A 27354-nucleotide genomic window follows, 5' to 3' on the forward strand; every position below is an offset into this window, starting at 1 on the left:
CCGGTTCAAAGAAATAGTATAGGAATCAGGACCACGAGAGGAGAGTCTATATATCTCATAGGTCAGTAAACAGACTTCAGCCAGGCATGGACAGGGCAGAAGTCGATTCTGGGAAGAAGTGTCATGTAAGTACTGACACCATGTGACCCAACAGTCTGAGACAGATTCTTGCTGTTTTTGCAGCACTCTCCCGGAGACAGAAGATCAGGGAATGAGACAGTCTGAAGTCGGTCTACCCGCAGGTATGCCTTTGCTGACTTGGAGTCTAGAAGGGCCCCTATAAAGTCTATTGACCGAGAAGGAGTGAGGGATGACTTGTAATTCACTCAATCCTAAAGAGTGAAACGAAATAGGGTACTGGACACTTCCTGTGGGGATTTCTCTCTGAAAAGCCAGTCATCCAAGTCCTTGTCATTTCAGATGGGCTGCCACTACTGCCAGTTATTTTGTGACTACTCTTGTGGCTATAAGACAGGCCCAAAGTTGGTACCCTGCATTGTCCCACCGTAAAGCAGCGATAGCTTCTGTGGGGTGGATGAATTGCTATATGAAAATAAGTATTCTTAAGATCAAGAGCTGCAAACCAATCTTGACATTCTAGAGAGGTGACAATGGAGCATCACCTGATTCTGAATTGTGTCCAGTTATGAATTCATTTAGTTGCCTCAAATCCAGAACAGGACTTCCTCTTTTCTTTTGGAGAAAAAAGTCTAAAGACTGGAAACCCCTCCCTCTGAACTCCTAAGGTACTTCTATGGCTCTAGATGAAGTAACTAGTCCACTTCTTCCCTCAGGTGCCTCTTGAGGTGGGTCTCTGAAGAGAGACAGGAGAAGAGACAAGGCCTGAAATGGCAAGGAACGTTCTTTGAGAAGTCTCCAATACCCATTGATTGAAAGTAATCCTGGCCCATGCTGGAAAAAAATGGTAAAGACAGTAAAGAAAAACAGTGTATGGGGGTTGGGGGAAGAGAAGGAAACTCAGGTGGATTGGTACAGTGCTCTCAACTTGCACATCAAACCTACTGCATGGAAGATGATGCAGGGTGGGTGGTAAAAAAAAGGAGGGGGCTCTCGAGTGGGTGAATCAAGACTTACTTTCACAAGTGTAGTCAGCAGGTCTCTATTGCTGGGGGGGGGGGGGGGGTAAGAATATATATATCCAGGAATCTCAGTGTAGATCTAGAGTCCTTCAGAGTACAAAACAATTCATCTGTGCAGAAGCTAAAACAGATCTGGTCCTTCAAAGAAGATCTTTTACAGTGGTTTGTATTTCTCTGGGAATCTGAGGACTGCAGCCAGGCTGTCTTCTTCCTGGTGATGGCTGTGGCCATGAAATAGGCTGTATCAGAGGCGTCCAGGACTGCCTGGAATGAAGTATTGGCTATTAGTTCTCCCTCCAAAATAATGGATCTCCAGTCAGCCCTCTCTTCCTTGTGGGAATCTGTCAATAAATGGTGATACTCTGCCCCACAGAACCAGTACAGAGGAGTGTTGGTTTTGATGAGGCATCTCTACCAGTGCTAGGCTTTAGCATCAGAATAGATTTCAAAGTCAGGTAAGACAAATAATCAACACTATTAGGCTACACAGGGGGGTCAGGCCTCTAAGCTCATGGTTTAAGACAGAAAGCCCATGATTCTTAACTTCTTTGCTCTTTATCATTCTGGGTAAGAAGATCAGCACTGAGAAGAGGAGCTCAGATCTGCCTCAATGTGATAGAAGTAATATCACGCTTTAGTGATGGGCTCCCAACCAATGCTGAGTTCACTCTGGAAGACAGAGGACAGCTGACTGAAGAGGTAGCAGACTCTCTCTCTCAATACTGTTGGTGAGAGCCTTTAAGGTAGAGTCCCTTCTTAAAGGGATGTTGAAGGAATGGGATCTCTGGGAAGTGTCCTCCTTTTTGGAGTCAGATTATCTTTCCAACTCAGCTGATACCTTCATGGACTACTCCACAAGGTAGAGCTTTAGCTTGATATCACTGGAGCAATGAGTTCTGCTAGAGAAAGACAAGCATATGGGTCAATGGTCCAGAACATGGCTCTCATCTAAAGAGAGGACACACCAACAGCATCATCAGGTAAAATAATACATCCATCACATGTGGGGCATGGCATGAAGCTGAATGATTTGGTCTCAGCCATTACACAGGAAGGCACTTTCATGCCAAGTAGAAAAAAAAGATTTTAAAGAACAGAAACAAACAATGGGCTGCCAATCGGCTAGAATTTTGTCACTAAACTCGCTAACCTAGTATTTACAAATTGTAAGGGTGCTACATGGTAGTAGACAGACATTGCAGAGTTCTGTCTTGCTGCCACAGGTGGCAATAGCAAACAGAGAAGCAGTCATGGCTGCTCTGCCATCTAGGCCTGTGGTTGGTGAAGACTAGCAAGGCGCAGACATAGCCCTAATGGACATTTCCAACTCAAGTGCCTGAGACATGCACACTACAAGTGGGATCTACAGAAAAAACAAAAAAAGATTCCAGGAAAATGCAACTTCCTTTCCTTTCCCCAGGCTTACAGGAAATTATTTGCAGAGGAAACACCCACACCCAAAGAGTATGAAAAGGAAAAGGAGACTGCCATTAACATGAAGTGCAAAAGAATTGTAACTTAAGGTTGTTAGCAGGCCTCGTCATCATCCAGATTGAACATATAGATTTTGTGAATTTGGCACTCAGATATCACATTCAAAGGCCTGGACACCAAAGTCCTCAGAACCAGTATTGCACTGCGAGTAGCAGTCTCTGCTAACCCACCAATGTTTTCAATTGTGCTTTAGAGAGACCATAACTAGTGGTAAAAGCAATGAAGTGGCTTCTCTGCTGTGACATGGTCTCCATGGCAGCTGTGATTCAGATTTTTACAATATGGACACCAATCCATAGGAAATGAAAAGCAACAACCAAGTCATTGCACACACTCAACAAAAGGCTTTTCACTACTGCCCTGGAGAGATTTACTCTGATGATTTCTCTATGTAATTTTGCCCCTCATAATACTGCAGTATCATTGTATTTGGTGTATGCTAAAATTAGTATGGCTTTGTTCCCTGCTATCATTGTATACTAGTTAGAGGTGATTTTTTTTTTAAAATTGAGAGATATAAGGAATCCATCATGAGGTCAAATAACCACAAGTAACTACAAAAATACAATGAATACCAATATAAATATTAGGGCTGTCAAGCGATTAAAAAAATGAATTGCACTGTTAAATAATAGAATACATTTATTTAAATATTTTTGGATGTTTTCTACATTTTCAAATATTCTGATTTCAATTACAACACAGAATATAAAATGTTTATATTTATTTACATAAATATACTTAATATTTATTTTTGCAAGTATTTGCACTGTAAAAACACAAAAGAAATAGTATTTTTCAATTCACCTAATACAAGTACTGTAGTGCAATCTCTTTATCATGAAAATGCAATTAACAAATATAGAATTGTGTACAAAAAAACTGACATTCAAAAATAAAAGTGTAAAATTTTAGAGCCTGCAAATTCACTCTTCTTGTTCAACGAATCGCTCACGCAAAGAAGTTTGTTTACATTTGCAGGAGATAATGCTACCCGCTTCTTGTTTACGTCACCTGAAAGTGAGAACAGGCGTTCTAATGGCACTGTTGTAAGCTGGCGTCACACAATATTCACATGCCAGATGCGCTGAAAATTCACATGTCCCTTCATGCTTCAACCACCAGTCCAGAAGAAGACATGCATCCATGCATATAATGGGTTCTGCTCGATAACAATCCACAGCAACACAGACCAACGCATGTTCATTTCCATTATCTGAGTCAGATGCCACCAGCAGGAAGCTGATTTTCTTTTCCGGTGGTTCGGGTCCTGTAATTTCCGCATCAGAGTGTTTCTCTTTTAAGACTTCTGAAAGCAAGCACCACACGCCGTCCCTCTCAGATTTTGGAAGGCACTTCAGATTTTTAAACCTTGGGTCAAGTGCTGTACCTACCTTTAGAAATCTCACATTGGTACCTTCTTTGTGTTTTGTGAAATCTGCAGTGAGAGTGTTCTTAAAATGAACAACATGTGTTGGGTCATCATCCGAATCTACTATAACAGGAAATATATGGCAGAATACAGGTAAAACAGAGCGGGGACATATAATTCTCCCCCATGGCGTTCAGTCAGAAATTTAATTAATGCATTATTTTTTTAATGAGCATCATCAGCATGGAAGCATGTCCTCTGGAATGGAGGCCGAAGCATGAAGGGGTATACGAATATTTAGCATATCTGGCATGGAAATACCTTGCAATGCTGGCTACAAAAGTACCATGCAAATGCCTGTTCTCACTTTCTGGTGACACTGTAAATAAGAAGAGGCAGCATTATCTCCCTTAAATGTAAACAAACTTGTTTGTCTTAGGGATTGGCTGAACAAGTAATAGGACTGAGTGGAGTTGTAGGCTCTGAAGTTTTACATTGTTTTGTTTTTGAGTGCAGTCGTAACAACAACAACATCTATATTTTACGTTGCACTTTCATGATAAAGAGATTGCACTACAGTGTTTGTATGAAGTGAATTGAAAATACTATTTCTTTTGTTTTATCATTTTTACAGTGCAAATATTTGCAAGCAAAAATATACAATTTGATTTCAATTACAACACAGAATACCATATATATGAAAATGTAGAAAAACATCCAAAATATTTAATACATTTCAATTGGTATTCTATTATTTAACAGTGCAATTAAAACTGCCATTAATTTTTTGAGTTAATCGCATGAGTTAACTGTGATTAATCGACACCCCTAATAAATATAGATACTGAGTCACAAATAACTCCAGTTGCTTCCTATGGGCCTGATCCCCAACTGACCATCTATACTGGGAGTCATATGTGCTCAGCACCACTCAGTCCCAAAGTGGGCATAAATGCCACATCTATTTGATACAATAAGTCAATGGCTCTCATTTGGCATGTCCAAGAACACATGGTGGTGCCATCAGACCCACCACTGGCAATCTATAGGGGTATATTAAGTCTCTCAAAAAATAATATTGCATTGGTATCAAAAGTTTCATATTCTTATTGGCTAACCTATGCATTGCTAATTAAACCGTTAAAACCCTAGAAAAGTGTGAGAATAAAAGCAGTCAAGAGAAGGTAATGTATTTGACCTGATCTGATGTGTACATACAAATGATACAATAGACTGGGCAGAATCAAATTACTGCAGTCCAGACAGCTCCTTTCATGGAATGAGGGGAGATGGGGTTCAGGGACCTCAGAGTCTGAACCACTATACTGCTACTAAAGCTAAAAGCAAATGTACTCAATACTTCCATGCTTCAATAGAGTTGTGAGCACTTATACAAGCATTGAGCATAGTGCTCAGCCCCTGCACATTAAAAGGTATCTTCCCTCCGGCCTCACACCTTTTCAGCTTAGCTCATTTCATCCTGATTTTGTATCTAATATTAAGCATTTGTGTTTGGACTTGGGAAGGTCAGCTGTGATTAATTTCCCTTAACTGAATTGCATTCTGCACTTTAAAAAAAAAAGTAAACCTGTGCTAAGTAACAGGTAAAACACAATCATCTCAACCTCATGGAATATATCTCATCCTGTGTTAAGGGAACAAGTGAGGAGAACAGGTACTCACCATAGTCTGTAATTTAGAAAATATGCAAAGATAGAACAAAAGCAATTTTAGTCTGAGTTATAGAAACACTATTAACAATAAACAACAATAATGCCATAGAGATGAGCTTGAAGGTTGGGAGTTTCAAGAACCTATGGGACTTAGGTATTGAATTCCCATTGAATTTGAATGGGAATTGGATGCCTAGCTTCCTTCAACCTCTTTCAAAATCCCAGCATAAATCCCAAGAGAACACAGTCTACATGGAGTTGAGAATACTGGTGGAAATATTATAGGTATCAACCTTTTAATCAAAGCAGTCATCTCTACCTTCCTGGAATTATACAAATGTCTTAATCTGAACCATTCAATTTCCCATATGATTATATCTTTGGTTATACTGCCCTCAAGTGGCAAAAAAGAAATCCCTTCATTGAATATAGTTTATTGTATTGAATAATTTATCTATCAGCTGCTTAACACATTTCCTGTGTATTTTTTCCCCAGTGTGGAAGCAAGCCTGTCCACTGCTCTCCTGCTGCAGTTCCTGGCAGAAAAGTACATGCTAGTCTGAAAAGTACAGTGCATGATTCCTACCTGAAGATCTTGTTGATGGAATATGAATGGCACTATGCTTCCAAAAGCTACGAAAAGTCCAGAGCACTGCAGCTACCTGTTTTTATGAGTCAGGTAAGGAGGTAAGAGTAAAGACTGGATAAACTCTGTGACTACAAGAATCAGGGTGAGCTTGTACTTAAGGAAAAAGGGATCTATACAACATAGCCTGTCTCACTGAGTCTCATGTTGAACCCACACCCACAAGAGCCAACTATGGGTAACATAGGGCTCCAGTGACAACCATATCCTACCAAAGAAGCAGAGAGTATAAATAGCACACTAGACCCTCTGTCACTGGAGGACACGCAGTAAGGAGATGCAGAGGGAATCTAACTTTGAGGACTGAGACATGCAAGAGTGTTAATTTGGAAAATGAAGGGGAAATTAAGAACTGACTGGAATAGGCAATAAAACTATTATTAGTCACATTGCCTAAAACGATGTATAACTAGACGTTCTGACATATGTAAGAGCACCACTATATTCACCAATAGGAAAAATGTAAACTGAAACTTTATTCACAAAAGTAACAAAAAACATCACCCTATTGCTAATAAACCAACCAATTGGAAAAAAGGTCCCATACTTTCCTGAAACAAATAATAATTAGGGCTGTAGGGCTCACTCAAAACAAGTTATTTTTAGTCACTGGAAGAAAATGGGAGTTGGGCTGACAGTCACCACATGTCACATAACCCACTTTTCTTGCAAGATACTAAGGACAAGATATAGATAGCAGCCAGTTTACTGATTCTTCTGCCAGACTGGTAAAAAGGCAGCTATGGATCACCATGCTTTGGCTTCATATTTTGGAAATATTTGTTTTTTAAATATCAAACTGTTTTTTTCAGTCACTGAGAAGACATAGTACCATTTACACACTTTTCTGTCAAATTCTGGCTTGTAAATGAAGTCCCTGTGGAAAATGTGGAAAGGGTCACAGCTATACTGCTAATTTCAGTTCAGATTTACAATACTGTCATAGAATCATTGTACAGAAGTGGCATCCCACACTCCAAGGGCTAAGCAATGACCTCAACATGCACTCACACTGCTACCGATTTCAATGGTAGTTGAATACATATTTTAGAACAGGACTCAGAAACTTTTGTTTTACACAAGATTAATACTTTTCACTGCACACTATTTCAATCCCCCAAAGACAGTTCAGTTATGCTGGAGAGCTATGAAACTTCCAGCTCCATTGCCTCAGCTGCAAACAAGAAATAAAATAAACTATTTACATGTATTAGATAGCACTAAACAAATGTATTGATTAGGAAATATTTGGCAGGAGAATAAAAACAAAAGGTGAGGACCTTCCTCCTAGAGAGGAGTTTACCATTTCATTACACATGATGCCATTTCTTCTGAAAAGAAACATTTGAAATATTTGGTCAACTAAGCAACCACCACCACTGACCGATGAACAGGCTTACAAATGTTATAAGTCTTGTTGTGCTTCAGAGTGATGCTCCCATTCTATCCCAAATCATAAAATGTGAATGGTATTCAGAAAAAATGTACTTAATTTCAATGTGTGATTTAGTATCATTACCATTTCCCCACCTCTTCATAGAAGTTATGAAAAAAAGTTCTATAATGAATCCACCATGCATTTCCTCATTTGGCGTCATATATGCAGGCTTTAGTTAACTGACCAATGTACCTATTACATTACAACCTTACATTCTAGAGTTTACTATTTAACTTATACATGATTATTTTACTGTTTTGATTAAAAAGTGCTAACTCATGAAAGCATCATCTTGATTACACACCTCAGAATCTTCATCAGCCAAGTTTATTTTTCCCTCATTCAAGTCATTTTATAAGTGCTGTTGTGGAATTTAAATTAGAAGCTGCAAGCCTCCATCTACAACTAGAATATGCCCTGTAATATAGGGAGACTCCAGAAGAAAGACAACAGCTTGTGCAACTTCATCAGGCTCTCCAAATCTTCCAAGAGGAATAGTTTTCTTCAACTGATCTTCTTTCAAACGTGCAGTCATCTCTGTGTGAACAAAGCCTAAGAGAAAAAAAATGTTTGTGACATAAAATGTAAGCAGAATTGATGAGAGTAGCTGTAGAAGTCCGGAAGAAATCCTAGTGTGATATAGTAGCTCTGTAAGATCCTTGAGTCCTATCCTTATCCAACGTAAAGTAAGTTTATGAAAAAACGTAACAGTTATTTCACTGAGAATCAATCCAATCTCAGTACAAATACATTTTGTGTGTGTGTACACACACACACAATTACTCCTGAGTGCATTCTGCGCCAAAAAATTAAAAATTCTGCGCACCATATTTTAATTTTTTGCAAGTATTGTCAATAAATAAATGCAGAGGCTCCAGCATGGCAGTGGGGAGCACATGCCACTGGCTGCACGAAGGTGAGAGATCACCCTGCAGTCCCCCATCACCACCCACCCTGGAGACACGGACTCAGCGGTGAGGCTGCACCCTACTCTGACCTAACACAAGGCCTGGACCTGCCCCAGAAAATCCCTAGAACTCTGAAAATCGCCAGGCGCACCACGTGTGGGGCAGGCAGGCTGGCTCAACCAGGCAGGATCCAAGTGTGGGGTGAGAGGGTTCTGTGTGGGATGATCTCAGTGGGGGGGTCTAGATGTGGGGGGATCTGGATTCACAGAGATTCATTGGGGGGCTTCCAAGTGAAGATGGTTGGATCTCAGCGGAGGGGTCTGGGTACAGCTAGTTGGGGTCAGGGGCATCAGGATATGGATGTGGGGCTCATCAGGATGGGGGTTTGAGTGCAGGTAGCTCAATGTGGAGTGGTCTGGGGGTAGGGGCAGAGGTCTGGAGGCAGGGGGTCTGGAGTCAGGGCATTGAGGTTCAGTGGGGTGGAGTTCAGATATGGAGGGTTAGGGAGGTTTTGAGTGTATGGGGTGAAGCTTGGCGGGGGTGTCTGGGTATGGGAGATTCCAATGCAGGAGGATTGGGTACATGGGGGAGCAGCTCCCCATATAGTGATCTCTCACCCACAACTGAGGAGCTATGGGGGCAGGAAGCAGGGGAGGTTTCTGGTGGTGGGTCTGGCACAGCCCCAACCACTCCTTGCAGGGGAATAAGTCCAGTCCTCTCCTGCCTCCAGCCTAGCTGGACTAGCAGCTGATCCCAGCTCAGGGTAGGAGCCATTGGCTGGGGTGTCTCCAGCCCCATGTTGATTTACCTCGCGGCCGGCTGCTCCAATATACCTGCACTGCTAGGGAGTAGCGTGTGACTGCTCTTGCAGCTTCCCTGTCAAAAAATCATTTTTCTGTGGGGAAGCAAAGAAATTTGTGGGGCATGAATTCTGCACCTGCGCAGTGGCGCAGTATTTCCCCAGGAGTAATATATATGTATTTGTATGCATGGACACACACCCCCTCCTGCAACAGCAATCAACATATATTACAGTGGTTTGATATCAATGGAAACCTGTAATAACTTAACCATATCAGGTTTTTCACAATAAAGAGAGATTTCAGAAGCTGATCCTCGAAAACACATTATGTATAGTGAGACACACTGCCCCATATTCATCATTGTGGTATAATTATGATATAGTTACGACACAATTATGATGCGTCTTGTGCAAAATGTGTCATGTGAGGTGTGTATGGAAAGGTTTAATTTGCTGAATATGATTATCCTATTTGTATGCATGTATCATTTTTGTATCTAGAGTTACAAATATTGACTATGTATTTGTATTTCAAATGTGTTTACTCCTGGGTAACACCCAAAGGTTTGTTTGCATTCAGGCTAGCCAGCACATCATGATGGCCTATTCAAATGGAATGGCCCATCAGCAAAGACAATGGGCCAGGGAAAATGCTTGTCCTCACCTAGGGACGCTTTAACTAGTCTATGAATAATGGCTGCTATGACTATGCAAGGAATGCAAGAGCATGCAACCAGACCATATAATACTGAACTCAATTTTGGTACCTCTATTTTTCCACAAATTGGGCTGGGAACCTGATTTGGAAAAAAGGGGTTCCTGATGTACAGAGAAACTATGTAAAGGTGGGGAGTGACATCATGACTTGTCTTTACTCCCCCACAACTCAACATCTGAAAGAATCTCCAAAAGACAAAGGACTCAGAATGGGGGAGGAGACCCCAAGCTGCAAAGCATATGCAACTTATGCCTCAAGAATTTGCAAGCCTGCTTGTATCATCAGTCAGGGTGAGATTTGCTCATTCAAATTTATCTAGTTTGTATAAGACTTAGATTGCAATTTTGTTTGATTTCCTAGGTAACCGGCTTTGATTGGTTTGCTATCACTTAAAATCTATCTTTCTGTAGTTAATAAACTTGTTTTAGGTTTTATTTTAACCAGTGTGTTTTTAAGTGAACTGTCAGTGAATCTTGGCTTTGTTAGCAAGAGCTGTTGCACATCTTCCCCACACTGAGAAGCGGACTAACTTAATGAGCTTGCACTGTACAGAGAGGTACAGGGATACATTGGGATGGTGGAGGGGGTGGCTGAGCGGAGGCTCAGAGACGTAAGAGCAGGGGGAAGGGGCGCAGGGCAGTGTTCCCTCTAATTTTTCCCCAACCATGTGCGGAATGAATTTTGTTATGTGCACCAATACAGAGGTGATGTGTCACACATCACCTCCATATTGGTACACCTAACAAAATTAATGTTGCAGGGTGGGCTGAGGGGTTTGGAGTGTGGGAAGGGGCTCAGAGCTTGGGTGTGGGGGGGTGAGAGCTCCAGCTGGGATTGCGTGCTCTGGGGTGGTGCTGAGGGGGTTGGGGTGCAGTGAGGCTCCCCGGGACCACGGTGGGGAGAGAGAGGACTCCCCCACCAGCTCTTCCCCCCCCCAAAGCAGCAGCTGGGCTGGGGGTGAGAGGTGCCGCTCCCCTGACCACGGCAGGTCCAGGGTTGGGCTGGGTCAGGCCCGAGCTGGGTGGGGATGGGGGAGGGGTACTGCAGCAGGTCCAGGGCTTGGGGAGAGGTAGGTCTAGGATGGGTGGGGAGGGGAGGGGAGGATGTCTGATTAGGGGTAGATGGACATCCTCTGTCCACATGAAGGACACACGAGGCAGATGTGCCTGACTGAATGGGAGAGGCTAGGGGTCAGCCAGGGTCTGCATGTGAGGGAAACTCCCTAACAATCCCTCCCCAAAAAAACCTGGTGGGAAAAGTATGGAACAATACCCAACTACTGTCCAAGTTCACACCCAGGCTCCTTCCCAGTAATTACTTCACTCTACCTCAGCTCCTCTGTTACCCCTAACGCCCCCCCAACCACCCCAAGCCTTTGCACTGCTTCTGAGGAGTGCAGGAAATACAGTTCTGCACTGTCATTTAAATGAATCATTACTCTAAGTTATGTATTAATCTGCCTAGTAAGGAATCTATTTGTCTAAAAACATTTCCTGAATCTTTTTTGTTGTCTGCATTGTTACCGACATACTTGCTGACAGGTATTTTGAAATAAATTACCAAAATAATTGAAACTGATGTAATTCTAGTGTGTTATTTTGACAAATAAAAAATGACAAATTTGGCAGAATTTTAAAGTATTGCGTGCAGAATTTTTAATTTGGCACATACTGCATATACTCATTCATTAGCCCGTTCATTTATAAGCTGACCCCCCCCCCCCCAAGATGGATAGGTAAACATGGCAAAAAAAACAAACTGTATAACCCTTTCATAAGCCGACCCTGTACTTCAAGGGTTGGCAAACTTTAGCTCCAGGCCCGCCAGGGTAAGCCATGAGGGGGCCGGGACGTTTTATTTAGGTGTAGCGTTCACAGGCATGAAGGCCCTCAGCTCCCCGTGGCCCCGGTTCACCGTTCCCAGCCAACGGGAGCTGCAGGAAGCGGAACGGGCCGAGGGACATGCTGGCCCCGACTTCCCGCAGCTCCCATTGGCTGGGAACGGCGAACTGCTCTGTGCCTGCGAACACTCCAGGTAAACAAAACAACAACGTATTAAGATATTCAATTCGATAGAGCTTAAAATAGTCAAATTTTGGGGTAGACCCCTTGATAAGCTGACCCCAGCTCTTTAATGCTTTACTTTTTTTACCAACAAAATTCAGCTTATGAACGAGTACATATGGTAATTTAATTTTTGTTGCATAATTCCCTCAGGAGTAATTATCAAAAGGTATAAAAAGTAGAGGTAAAGTGGGCTACCTCTAAGTAAACCCACACAAAGAAGTTTATAAATATCCTAACTGAAATGAATGTTATAGTTACTATAAAAATTTTATTCAGAAGAGCTTCTAGAAAAAACATGTGCAGCTGGAAAGATTTTAAACCTTTTGTTTATTTCTTAATGTTGAAATGGCAAATCCCTTTTGTGAAACACAGATTTGCAAATACTTTAGCTAAATGCAAAGCTCCCATATCATTGCTATGTAAATGGTAAAATGTTTTGTGTACGAACATGGAATCTAATGACTTTGCTAAACTAATTACTATTCTGAGAAGCCATTTAAGTATAGAATATTTATATAATTATTTTTTCCCATTAAATTACTGGCATTGCTCAAGCAACTCTCTCATCTATCTTAGGAAGACAAGAAGAATCACCTTTTTAACATGATCATATTTTGGGGGGAAAACCCAATGACTTTTTAAATAATTATTTAAGCTTAGACTATCAGAATTATTTAACTAACTTAAAATCTGTAAACAGTTATAACACAAACAGGAATAAGGGTGGATAAAAATCAATAATTAAAAAATATTTAAATAATTTTTTTTGACAAAATGCTTTGAGGAAAAACCTATCTAAAGACAGTTTTAATTAAGATACATTATAGCTCAAAGATATCTCATCACAGAATAGGAATTATAAATTCTAATTCTATAGTATGAGACAATTTATTCATGTAATGTTTAAGAAAAGTTTTGTAAATGAGTTCCAATAATTCATGGATTCGGGACCCAATCTTATCAGGTTCCAGGGGCTTCTGTATAGATTATTTAGGTTGATCTTTCTATCTACCCAATGGGACTCAGTGCTCAGTCTAGAAGATACCATCAGAGATGCTTAGTTTTGCAGTTTTCAATCAGTGGATTTGTGTCCCCAAAGATAACATGCTTGTTAACAGCAAAAATGTTTTTAAATAATAATAAAGGTGAGGGAAAAAAAGAACAGACCTAAACGGTATCATCCCTCTGCAAATTTGTGTACAGAGTCAATCCCTTACCTCTCTCTAAACTTGCAACGTTTCAAAAAGTTCAATAAATAGAAGGTTGTTGAGGGCAGAATAAATCTGGACAAGGAGAAGTCTGGCGATAAATGTGAGAAGGGAGGGACAGGCAGTAGAAACAAAAGTGAAACTGTTTGAGCAGCATATTCCAGAAGTCTTGAGGTCTTTCTGAGTGTAGCCTTCATTGATTTGAGATCTACCATACCATTCTCTCACTAGAAGGGAAAACCTATCATGGCAGCAGGCCATAAAAGAGACCCAGGTTGGGAATATTTTAATGAAGCTCCTCTACCTGTGGGTAAGACAGGCATGCATGCAAAATGCAAACAGTGCAACAAAGAAATGCAAGGCCTAGTCGCCTGAATGAAACATCAAGAGAAGCGCTCCTTCTCAGGAGGAAGCTACGTTGAAGATGATGAAAGGAACATGTCTGAACATGCAGGATCTTCAGGCTGGTAAACTTTTTTGTTTCATACTTCTTTCTTAACGACTGCCTGTCTTCCTTCTGGACGATTCTTGAATTCTTATGTGTGAGCAATAATATAGTAGTTACTCTAGATGCAGTTGTGATAAAAAATAAATAGCTAAAATAGGCAGATCTTCCTTTTACAATTTCACCTTTTAAGTAGTACTGCGCGTCAGTGAATGAAATGAGTAATACTAAATGAGCAGTATGGTAATAATAATTAAATAACTGCATTGGCTTATTTTGTTTAGGAAAATCCATCCTCAACATACAGGATTCTGAAGACTATCCACCTTCAAGAGCACCATCATTTTCTATAGTTTCAGAGTTATCTGCCAATAATAATGTTTCAGTCACGTCTTCTATGTCACATAGCCACAGTATATCACCTGTAGCAAAAAGAAAAAAAAAATCTCCATCATCCAGAAACAACTATAGATAACTTTGTGATGAGAACCAGCAGATTACAAAAAGGTAATTGGTTAAAAAATTGCCTCATTTGTTTATGCAACAAACTCTCCTTTCCATATGATTGAGAACTCATTACTTCATTAACATGGTTCAGTCATTAATACCAGGATATAGTCTACCCAACAGAGCAGATGTTGCAGGCAAATTGTTGGATAAAGTATATGAAAGAGAAATTGAGCAGTGTGCAAAAGGTCTAGAGGGTGAAATTGTTAACCTGAATCTTGATGGGTGGAGCTATGTCCACAATGATCCTGTTGTACGTGCTTGTGTGACAACAGAAGAAGGGAATTGTCTTCCTTACAGAAACAATTGATACAACAGGAAATGCACACACAGCAGAATACGTACAAGCAACAGCAAAAGCTATAACAAACTGTGGGAAAAAAATAAAGTGTCTAGTATACAGCTTGGTCACAGAAAATGCTGCAAATGTATCCAAGATGAGAAGAAATTATTTAGAAGAGAGTCCCAAGCTAATAACATACGGTTGCAGTGCTCATTTGATGCACCTCCTAGCTCAAGACTTCAGTGTTCCAGAAATAAAGGCTAATGTTGTTGAAATTGCAAATACTTCTGTAACAACCACTTTGCAGCAGCTGCTCTGAAAAAAGTGGGAGGAACCAAGCTAACTCTCCCACAAGACATGCGATGGAACTCAGTAGTGGACTGTTTTGAGTACTGTATCAAGAACTGGCCTAATCTGATGACAGTTTGTGAACAAAATTGTGAAGAAAAAAAAAACAGATGGCACTGTCACAGCCGAAGTTTTCAACATTGGTCTTAAGAGAAATGTTGAACACATGCCGAGTACCCTGAAGCCTATTTCTGTAGTCCTGAAAGGAAATAGCTGTTTTATTGCTGATGCTGTTGAAATTTGGAAGGAACTGAGTGAAAAGAGAAATATGCAATGACAGAATTAAATTACAAGCATTAAAAAAAACACACAGAGAATGGGACAAGCACTACATTCTCAATACGCAGTACCGGGTCAAACCTTAACTGCTGAAAAAGAGGAGTTGGCTATGATATGGACATCCAGCAATCATCCCTCCATAATGCCAACTATAATAAACTTCAGAGCTAAGGGTGAACCAGTCAAGAAATATATGTTTGCTGATGATATTTTAAACAAAGTCACACCAGTGAACCGGTGGAAGTCACTTAAGCACTTGGATTCAGAGACAGTTGAAGTGATAATCTCACTTTTAACAGCAATAGCTTCTTCTGCCCATGTAGAAAGAATATTTTCTTCCACTGGACTAATTCATTCCAAATTGAGAAATCGTTTGGGACCTGAAAAAGCAGGAAACCTTGTTTCTCTTTTCTAGATTATGAACAGGAAAATGAATTTATAGAATAGGGCTGGAAGGGACCTCAGAAGGTCATCTAGTCCAACCCCCTGCTCAAAGCAGGGCCAATCCCCAGACAGATTTTTACCCCATTTCCCTAAATGGCCCCCTAAGGGATTGAACTCACAACCCTGGGAAAGTGAAGACGACTGAGTTAGATGCAGAAGCCAATATTTTAAGTTTCTCATGTTGACCTGTCTGACAGTCAATTTAATTTGTTGGGTTTTTTTTTTTAATATTTACCGTATATACTCTATCACAAGCCAGTTCGTTTATAATCCAACCCCCCCACCCCCCACCCCCAGATGGATAAGTAAAAATGGAAAATTTTTATAACCCATTCATAAGCCGACCCTATAATTCAGGGGTCAGCAAACTTTGGCTCCCGGGCCATCAGGATAAGCTGCTGGTGGGCCGAGATGTTTGTTTACCTCGAGCATCCGCAGGCACAGAGGTAAACCTAAGTAAACAAAGTGTCCTGGCGCGCCAGCTGCTTACCCTGACAGGCAGGGACAGTAACTGGTGGGGAAATTTTGGGGGGGGATGGGAGGGGAAGAGAGAAGCTGGGAGTCAGGGGAGTAACCCCTGTGACCGCTCCCCACATGACTCCATCCCTAGCCGGGGACTCCCACATTCTCCCCAACCCATCCCTTCCCATCTTATCTGGGGAGGGTGTCTCTGACCTGGCTGGAGCTGCTCCAGCAGGCTGGGCAGTGCAGCCACAGCCTGCTCCGGCGAGCCTGACCTGGTGGCGCGGCCACAGCATGTTCCAGAGGGCTGGGCCAGGCAGCACGGCCGCAGCGTGCTTCAGCGGGCTGTGCGGCGTGGCCACAGCCTGCGCGGCATGGCCATAGCCTGCTCTGGGGGGCAGGGCCGAGCCGCACAGCTGCAGCCTGCCAGCCCCAGAGCTGCAGCTGCTTCGGAGGCTGGGGGGAGAGCAACATGGCCAGAAGCAGAGACTCTGGCCCCGCCTCTTCCCTTTTGTCTCTGCTGCCTCTCCTTGCTCCAGGAGCTCTGTTGGGGGGAGGGGCTGTGTCCCACCTCTCCCTCTCTATACCTGTTCATAAGCTGACCCCCTTCTCTGGTGCTTCCCTTTTTTACTAAAAAAATTCAGCTTATGAACGAGTATATACTGTAATTCAACTATTTTAGTTAAAAACAATTTTAACAAATACAACACCTGATTTTAAAAAACTTGAATGTTTGACTAAATTCAAAAATTCATATGCTTGTTTTGTTAAAATATTAGATGTTTGCTGTTGAAGAAAAAAAAATCCAGAATTGTTGTTTTAGTTAATTAAAACAATTTAAATGTTTGTCTGTTGATGTTCTCCTACTAATACAGCATGGCAAGAAAATCCTCCAAATATTAATGATTAACCTGTTGAATTGGAAATAGTTCACCATGCAATGATTTCATAAATATCGGCTTTGATTGCTTTTGGTAACTGAAATAACCAAACAATCATTCACTTTCTAATATAGCTGTATAACTAATCTGAAAAGTTTTCAAAATAAATCCCTTTAAAAATGTATAGTGTGTACCTTCTAAAATGAAACCTACATCTATCTCTGAGTTGTGAAGAATATGTATTAAGGTTATAACAACCAACAAGAATGCACTTTTATGTAGAAATCCATGATTAAATTGAGTCTTCCTAACTAATGATTTAAGTCAAATCCACCCTGACAGGAATGTTTGGGCTTTTTGAAAACTATTTTGTTTCCTGTCAAAATTAATAAAACTGAAAATTTCAGAAAATGGACTGAATAAAAGAAAAAAAAAGTTAATTTTAATTTTAACTTTTAAAGTTATCTGATGCTTTAGCCATCCAAGAAGAACAAAGGCACTTAGAGAAATGTTGCATATTCATTAAGCAGACTGCATATTCAGGAGCTAAAGGTGTCACCTAATCTAACCCTGAAAGCAGGGCGCCAATGAAAGAAACAGCAACAAACTTTGAATCTAAACATGTCTGAAAGAGGCTTACTGTCCTATAATTTCATGGAAATAGGAAGATATAAAAAAAAAAAAAACACACACCACCCCTCTGAAATGAGAACCCCTCACACACATCCTCTCTACCCTGCTTAAAAACAGCAAGCACTACACAATTTATCCAGTCCACCTCTACAAGCAAGCTGCCACAGCAGCTAAAAAATACAAAAGACTCAAAAAGAAACCCAACCCAAGAAAACCTCCTCAAGATTTCAACTATGGTGAGATAAAGTTAACTAAGACACTGCCAAAGGATTAGATTTTAAACTATTTTATTTTATTGGAACAGTGAAATGCAATAACTTAAAATATTAATAGTTTCTCTTGTTATTCACCAAAAGGTTAAACTGTGTATTCTTGGAGAAGAAATGGGACTAAACATCGGTAAATAAACAGTGGGATTTAATTGGATACAAGATTTTTAACTGGCCAGTCTCAAGACAGCTCCTTAAATGGTTTCTTCTAAGTGATTTAAATATTTTCTTGGATTTCATGGAATTTAGTGAAAATTGCTTACTCTGCCCAATGATAGCATGTTTCGGTTATCAATGATTTTTATTATATATAAATATTGACAGACACACCCACCCACCCCCCAAATAGGATACACCTGTTCTTGAAATTATTTTGTAAAGAACACAAATATTCTTTGTTCTCTAAGCACAGACTAAGTCTGGTTTCATAATAATTTTGGGAAACAGGGCCTTAGTTTCAGTTTATAAAGAGAAAAAAAGCGCCACACCAAAGGCGAGTCCACTCTCAGAGATGTAACTCTGCTCAAAGCTCTCCAGAGAGAGACATACTTCCATTAGTCTGTTCTGTAACCGGTTTATTAGTTGGGTTCTGTCACTTGTGTTGCTTTGTTTAATGTTTTATTTTCCTTTCTTTAACAAAATAGCCAAGATCAATAGCTTGATTATTTTTCCTGATCTCAATTATGGTGTACCCAAAGGTATGTAAAGAATCTGACCTTGTAGTTGGCCATAAGAGAAACAATTAGTAAGAACTGTCTTACTATTTCTAGTTTCTCTAAACATTTTTAGTAATTTATAATAATACAATTATTTGGCATCCAACAATTTAAAATGACCCCTTTCTACCCCATACAACTATATGGCCCTTTAAGAAATTGAAAGATCAGTCCCATTAGGAAATAGTACAATGCGCCCTCTCTCATCCATTTTCTTTTGTCTAATAAAAGTCTGAAACATTAAGGACAATGCAGATATAGAAAGGAATCTCCTATAAAAGAGAAATTCCTCCTCATGCATTTCTTAAATTTCCTTTTCTACACAGGGTTAGTTCACAGAAGCAAAAGATAAGCAAACAAAATTAAATTAGATATTCAAGAAGGAACACACATTTATTCCCTTAAGCACATTCATATGTAAAAATGGGCTAAGTAATAAGATAGACAAAAAAAATTGTCTAAGAAAACTTTTAAAATAAAAGATTACCATTCTGTTTGGAAACTAGCCTAAAACCTGCTACTTAATAGTGTTTTTCCATCAGTGTACTTTTATAAATAGTTTCTTACTTTCAGAGTACAATAAGCAAATAGTAAGCGCTTCTTTGTTCCAACCTTGCTGATCTATAACTGAAGTAATCACAAACAATGTACAGAGATTTAGTATCTTAATCATGAACTAACCTGGAGCAACCACGTTGACTCGAATTTTCTTTCTTGCTACTTCTTTAGCAAGAGAGCGTGAAAATCCAACTAACCCTGCTTTGCTGGCACTGTACACACTCTGACCAGAATTGCCCTTGAGTCCAACAATACTTCCTAAAACAAACACAAGAGCAAACAGAGGCCAAATGACAGACTAAATTTAATCTTTTACAACTTCAGTTGTGGCTTTACTGAAGTCAGAACTTTTAATCACCATCCTTTTAAATAACAGCAATGAGAGCTTGATATGCATGTTACGTCCCCATCTGCAAGTTAGAACTAAAATTTTCCCTTGAATACATGCCTAACTATTGGAGAGACAGTTAAGATTACAACTAAAGTAATGAAAATAAGATTGCTTCCTGAATATTAACTTATCACTGAGAGCAAATCTCTCAGCTATCTATGTACAGTTCATACAAATATGCACCAGAAAATTATAATACTGGTAAGTCTGTGGCAAAGCTCCCTGAATAATACCCTCCTAGAGAGAAAAAAAAAAAGCCATGCCTTTCTCTATTTTGATTTTAATTAAGAATAACACTTGCAATAATTGGCAGAAGTTACGGGAAGATTATAAAAGCATGATGAAATGCAGACTAAAGGTTTTATAAGGACTTTATTTATCATGGCCATGAGCTGTGTTTACATTCAGAGGTTGCTGAAAAGGTTTAAAAGGAACAATGTGTTCACAAAAGAAAGGCTAAGAAAATAGTGACTCAATGAGTTTAATGAGAAAACACACGTGCATAAAGTTACTTGATTGTATAAGGGTTTGCAGGACTAGGAATAAAAAAAAGCTAACCACACACACAAAATTCATCATAATTGAAAAAACATAATACTCCTTCAGCCTTTCATAGTGTGTGTTACTTGTGGACTGCTTTAAAAAGGCACTGTAAATCTGCAATCTAGTCTTTTTTTAAAATTAAAAGTAATATAAAACATTATCCCTGCCTTTGAATCCTCTTCCCAATTGTTATGGTTTAAAAATAAAATAAATAAATAAATAAAATAAAACCCACACACATACACATACACACACACACACACTTTCCTAATTCTTTAACATATTCCTGTCTTTCACAAACAGAGAAATCTATCAGACTGTCCAGACGAAACAACCAAGCTAACTTTACACCAAATGCTATGAATAGTGACAGGTAAATACACTGGGGAAAATATCTTATTTTTCAGTTGTAGGCAAATTTGGTTTTCATCTTACAATTAGCTTCAAATGGGCACAGAGGTCTAAATCATTTGAAGCGCATTCCAGGCTTAGATAATAATAATAGGCAGAATATTTTCAAAATGATGTGTGCAGAATTTATTATTTGATTATGCCTCTCTACAAGTAACTGGACCCAATGATAAAATATTAATTTCAGGACATTATGCATTTCCTACAACTGTGTTTCAATTTTGGATTCTTACTACATGTTTTTAGAGGTATACCTTTTAACATAAAATTTCTAAGACTGTGTCTAAGAAAGTCAATGAAATATAATTAACCACCTTCAACTTGCCTAAGGTGTAGACTCACCTATGTTAACAATAGCACCTCCCTGCTGTTGAAGCATATGCCTTACAGCAGCTTTGCATGTCAACATCGTTTCCAGAAGATTAGTGTTAATTTGGGATACCATATCTTCAGATGTGGTTCTCAGCAACAAGCCATCCCTGTCAAAAAAAAAAAAAAAACACACCCTGAAAAATTGGTTTAAGTCATCCCCAGTCAAATTCCGTTGACCAGAATGAAGTTACACCAGGGAAGAATTTGACCCTACATATACTAGCACTGTTCTTGGTAACACTGAAAAATTATGTACAGGAATAAGACATAAGGCCCATATCAGCCATTTTGCTGATAGTATATGACAAGCGGTCAAATGTTCTAGCTCAGAGGACTGTCAAACACTAATTTCTAATGGATCAATTTATTTTTGGCCACAAAGAGACTGGAAATTATATATATATTTGTACTGGAGTTTCACTTCCATTGAAAATAATATATCTTTGAGTACAACAGAAAAACAAGGAGAGTGAAGTAATATGTTTTATTGGACTAACTTCTGTTGAAGAGAAAGACAAGCTTTCGAACTTACACAGAGCTATTCTTCAGGTCTTAGGAAGTGGACTCGGAGGGTACGTCCTCACTGCAATTAGACTCAGGCTCACAAGGCCATAAAATTGTGGTATAGCTTGAGCCTGAGCTCTGGGACACTAGGGAGGTTCCTCAAGCTCAAGCTCCACACCAAGCCCTAATGTGTATTTTATTTTTTACAGACCCACAGGCCAGCTGCAGGTATTTAATTGCAGTGTAGACATATCCTTAGTGTCGCAGCTAAAACACAAAGTGGAACATATTAACTACTGATGCTAAACAACACATATTTCAAGGGACTATTAAAGGAGAAATAGTCCCTTAGCACCTCTCAATGGTGCTAGTAAAATCCATGTCTTACCAGTACGGGGTAGGGAAAGGGGGGCACCAACTAAGTGGGGGCACGTGACCTCTGCATGTGACTCCTCACTGCCCTGCCTCCAGCCCGGGACTCCCATGCTCTCACCATCCCCTCCCTATATCCATCCCATGTTATCTGGGGGGGGGGGAGGGGGGTTTACAGGGTTCTATCCTCCTCCTGCTGTGCCAGAGACAGGGCTGGGAGGGGGGGGGGGGGGGACAGTGGCCAGAAGAGCTGCCAACATTCTGCTCCTTTCTCCACTGCTGCCCCTCCCAGTGGGGAAAGGAGCAGAACTCCCAGCTGCATCTCCATCCTTCCTCATACTACAGCAGCAGCCCTCCTGAGATAGGGCTGGGGGCGGTACAGTCATCAGAGGAACTGTTAGCATTCTGCTCCTTTCCCTGCTGCCCCTCCTAGCATGAAAGTGAGCAGAACTACCAGCCTCGCCCCCCCACCCCCACAGCCCTCTCCTTTGGCAAGGTTGCTGCTGTGTCTTTCTGGTACACCATACCAGCTATAAATGGCTTGCTAGTACGGTGTACTCGCCTACTTGCACTGCTGGCCCCTCTCAAGTCATGTGGGGGAGGGAAGGGTTACAGATTGTTGTAATAAGCCATAAAATTCAGTGTCTTTATTCAGTCCATGTTTTTTGGTGTCTAGCAAAGTTATGAATTTATGCTCTCAGGCTCATCTTTTGAAAGTGTTGTACAGGTTTCCTTTGAGAATGAGAACTGAGAGATCATACCTAAAGTAACTGTCTTGTGAAAATTGTTCACCCACAGGTGATATGGTGTTTTTGTCTTATTTTTTCTGTGAGAGTTCGTTTGAGAGCATAGTGATTATCTTGTTTCACTCCCATAGTTGTTATTGGGATATTTAGTGCATGTACAAGATCCATGGATCTTGAAAAATGTGTTGCAGAGGAGGTTGATCAGTAATATGTCTACAGGTTTTGCATCTGTTGTTCTGGCTACAACAACACTGACCACAATACACAGTCTTCAGATACACTTCAATTCATTTTTAGAATCATTAACAATGTGTTTACTTTTGCAATTATTCTCTCAGTATATTTAGTACCTTTCAACAAGAATGCATACCCTACTCTTACTTTCAACATAAAACTAACCTGTTGATTCCAGCAGCATTAACCAAGTAATTAACATGACCTAAATTCTTCTCCACCTCCTCAAGTGTATTTTGGACATCTTGTTCCATGGCTACATCACAGCTAAGTGCCATATGACCTGCTGTATTGAAATGAAGTTGCATTAGGGTAATAGTAAATATAAATAGCAAAATAATAGTAAAAACAGATGTTGAACTAGTTCTAACTTAAGAAATCTGCTCCCCCTCAAAGGAAAGTTAAATGAGGACACGTTTCAAGAAGTCTGCTGATTAGTTACAACACTTTCTTGTGTTTTGAATTTTTTGGCCCTTTTCAAGTTTGGAATCAATGTGGTCTAGAACAGTTTGAGGTCTGGGCTGGCTGGAAGCCAAGAATTGCCAAATTTTAACACCGTTTCTGTCACCAACTCACATGACCGTGGACGACTGCCTTAATCTCAAGTTACCCTATCTGTAAAAGGGTGTCTGTAACAATTACTTACCAACCACCTTCCTGGTAGGAGTGTTATGAAGATTATATATTTGGGGAAAAAAGTAAAGTGCTGTGTAAACTGCTCTTAAATGCAAAAATATTGTTATAAAATATTACAACTATAAAATTACCGAAAGAATAGATGGTTCTTAAATGCTGCTTGGAATTCACACACTTTTCCTAACTGAAAAAAATGGTATTGGTAGATAACACAAACCCTGCCAGTGTCAGGCCCTAGATTTAATGGCTTATGTTTCAAAACAGCAATGCACACTACTATGCTCAAAAATAGTTTAAATGCAGTTTTTAATTAATACACAAAATTCACTGGACATTCATTTTGAAACTACACACATTTAAAAACAAAATAGACCATCTTGCTCCCAGTGACGTTAATGAGAACTTTTCTATTGACAATCATGAGAACAGACCTAGGCCATTATTCACACTATTTCAGATAGTAAATCCTCCATCTGCTTTGCTATATGTGGCTTAATTCTCAAATAGATGCTCCGCCTTTTACTTTCACCTGCATTTGTGAATATGCTCAGTTTAGATATATTAATATATTACTCTTACCAGTTACCTAAACAGTGGACAGGACATGAATAAACAGTAACAAAGCAATATACATACCCCCAAGGTGATTCACAGTAGTTTGAGCTACTTCCAGATTTCTAGCAATAATAGCCAAGCGGTATCCTTTCCATGCCAGCAGTTGTGCAACAGCTTTTCCAATTCCTCGGGATCCTCCAAAAATGGCACAAACTTTGGCCATCTCCAAAGAATAATTCACAAACAGCAAATAAGTCTACAATCAACAGTGACTGGCACCACATATTTTAGGACCTGGTCCTTTATGATGCCAATTATCTTCCATTCCCACTGAAGTCAATACAGCACTCTGTCGTATCAGATTGTTTCAGTGTTACTGTATTCATACCTAGTTTATTTAAACTTTACCAAACAGCTGAACTAACCACTATTAGCTATGTGTTACGGTGGAATATCTTCAGTTGAGAAATAAGTGTACTAAAATTTCTGAATTACAGATAATCTTCAATTTTGCAGTCAGATAATCATGAACTACAAATTAACTATTATTTTAAGAGTGTGATAAAGTTTGAAAGCAATGTAATTATAAAGATAATTATATACCTGCTCAAGTCAGTGCTTATAATTCGGTCTTTTCAAAGCCAACTCAAGAACTAAATGTGATTACTGTATTAGCACTTCTGATATTAAAGCCACTCAGTCTTTTGACCTTCGCCTCAAAACTCATCCCAAGCATCTCTATGACACCATAACAACCCTATTTTTATTAGTAACACTTACTGTGTTTACATTGCCACTGACCGAACAGTACTTTGGGATGGTCTAGACAGTATCTGGTCCTGCCATGCGGGCAGGGGACTGGACTCGATGACCTCTCGAGGTCCCTTCCAGTCCTAGAATCTATGTTAATTGCTTCTGCTTTTAAATAAAAAGCTTGTTTAATCAGTTGAAATGATACTTGAGCAGGTATGTACCTAACTTCAAGCCAAAACCTTGTGCCTTAGTAAAGACAGAATAAGAGCGCTAGAATTTGTCACTTTGGCATTATAATGTTGCTTCCTGTGGGAGAGATGAAAGTAGAAAAGAGGCCTAGTTTCTTTTCTGCTGGTTATGGAAAGAATGCCAAAGGTATCTTTTCAGTTAACTGCCATGTTATGTCAAGGGAAATTATGAACATAGGTTTTTAACATGAAAATATTCTGGAACTACATAGACTCCACTTAGCAGTTTTATACAATCTGTTAATACCCTTTAAGAAAAATAAGTCATCAGTCCACAACGGACCATCACAACCGGCAGTTTCAACAGAGAGTAGCCCAGAAATGAATCAATAAGATTTTATAGGGTCATTCCCCCTTACTGAATCACTGCACTTTGTCTTTTACCACAAGGTCAAAGTTGGTATTCTCACCTTTGAGACACTACAGAACCCCCATCTTTCCAGACATTTGTTTTGCACCACAGCACCTTTTATCAAAGGGGATTTCAAAATGCTTTGCCAACTCTAGGCCATCATGGAACTACTCACATGAAAAAAGGCCTGTTGGACTGGATCCTAGGGAGAAAAATCTATCCCTGTAGTGGTACTGAGACTAGTGAAGGGGCAGGGTCTTGCACCTTTTCTACCACTGGGGCTGCTGGGGCCATTTTGGCTTCTGGTCAAAGTCCGAACAGCACTAATATCTGCTCAGACACCGAGGCTGGATGCAGCAGCTGCTATACACCATTTCACTCCCAGGACACAACAGTGTCTCAGCCATGCCTTCTCCTTCCAGTGATGTTTCCACATCACTGTTCTCCCACGCCCGCATGGGGTGACTTGTTCTCCTGAAAGCAACAGAGAGTCCTGTGGGCACCTTTAAGACTAACAGATGTATTGGAGCATAAGCTTTCGTGGGTGAATACCCACTTCGTCAGACGCATGCATATTCACCCACGAAAGCTTATGCTCCAATACATCTGTTAGTCTTAAAGGTGCCACAGGACTCTTTGCTTTTTACAGATCCAGACTAACATGGCTACCCCTATGACACTTGTTCTCCTGAGTTTCACACCTTGGGAACGAACTGGACTGTTAACTCTTCCTGCAAGGAGGCCCACAGGCTTGCAGGGCTCCTCCATGCACACACCCGCCCTGCAGGGGCAGCGTGGGGAGAACACTACGGGGCTCGGCCCGGAACAGCGAACACCCAGAGGAGCTCGGACAGCTCCCAGGAGTCGCTTTGAGCCTCGGCTCCAGGTGACTGTAGCGCAGCCTCCCGCGGACCCCCTCCACCTGCCGGAGCTTCACGCGAGCGGCGCAGACCCTACCCGGCAGAAAGCGGGCGGCCAGTCTGGCAGGCAGCGCCCCCCGGGCGTTCACCCACCTCCGCTCCCCAGCTCCGCCCGCGCCTCCCGCCAGCCTCCTCTAGGGAGAGTAGCAGTTGGCGAACCCGCCTCGGGGACAGGTTTCAGCGCGGCGGAGCAAGCGTTGGAGCCTCGTGTTCCCTCCCACTGCAAGCGCCCTTGGCCTCGCGCTATTTCAGGCGCTTGTCACAGTGGGGCAGCTACACTCGGGGTTCAGCAGTAGCCGGTTACCACGGAGACCACGCCGAGCTCTGTAGCACTCGTCTGCAATCCTCCCGCTACCTCGCTGGGAAAAACGCGCGCGCGCAGCCCTTCCTTCGTTGTGACTGCACCGCCTCTCATAAAACGCTATGCAGATCTTGCCAGAAACTACCGCTCCCAGCATGCAATGCGGCCAAGCTGCTCCGGCTGCAGATAGAGTGCCTGTAGCTGCCGGCATTATTAGGAAGCAGTGCATGCTGGGACTTGTAGTAGGAGTGCCCAGGTGAAGCTCCGGCTGCTGCTGCGCGGGCTCGCAGACCGAAGACCCCCTGCCGCACAGGATATTTGCGTTGGACTAGGAATAATCTTCCAGTAATTAAACACCACCCAAAGCCTCACGGCAGGCCCTAGGCAACATGCACCTTGCCCCAGCTGCCATCTCACAAACCGGGCTTCGTCAGTTTTATCACGTGCGATAAAGCCCCAGTTCCTGGAGTCACAGCACGCAGGTGGTTCTAGGGGATCACAAATTGAATAGGAGTCAATACCGTGATGCAGCTGTGAAAACAGCAGCTATTCTGGGCTCTCACCGTCCCTTCAAGCCCTACATTTATATGATTATTTTATGAGAATCTTTTTCATTTTAAACAAAAATTGGTAATGCTAACCTCAATCAATACATTCAGAATTTTTTTACTACTACATTTTAGGTGATTTTTATTTGTCCTCTGGTTACTGAGCCTTTCGGGTGCACTCATGTCATGTTCTCGAGCTTCTCTCTACAACTGTGAAG

At 40.9% G+C, this 27354-nt stretch overlaps 1 protein-coding gene across 7 annotated transcripts in view; it reads right to left on the minus strand.

Annotated features, from left to right (window-relative positions):
- CBR4 (carbonyl reductase 4) overlaps positions 1-26688 on the minus strand; it is a 93150-nt gene extending 66462 nt beyond the window's left edge. For 3 of the 7 annotated variants that reach the window (XR_004645769.1, XR_004645767.1, XR_004645768.1), the window contains exons 1-6: positions 26592-26688; positions 24096-24237; positions 22989-23109; positions 20938-21074; positions 19374-19508; positions 8028-8275 (exon numbers count right to left, since the gene is read on the minus strand). Coding sequence is in view for 4 of the 7 variants with exons in the window: in XM_034770771.1 (XP_034626662.1) it covers positions 8097-8275; positions 19374-19508; positions 20938-21074; positions 22989-23109; positions 24096-24237 (714 nt within the window). In the remaining 3 variants the exon portion in view is untranslated. Of the gene's footprint in view, positions 1-4715; positions 8276-19373; positions 19509-20937; positions 21075-22988; positions 23110-24095; positions 24238-25425; positions 25482-26324 lie in introns of those variants that run through there. The other 4 variants (XM_034770771.1, XM_034770770.1, XM_034770769.1 and 1 more) reach the window with 4 other exon arrangements.
- Positions 26689-27354: the final 666 nt, after the last annotated feature.

Source organism: Trachemys scripta, chromosome 5 (genome assembly GCF_013100865.1).
Source record: "Trachemys scripta elegans isolate TJP31775 chromosome 5, CAS_Tse_1.0, whole genome shotgun sequence".
NCBI lineage: Eukaryota > Metazoa > Chordata > Testudines > Emydidae > Trachemys > Trachemys scripta.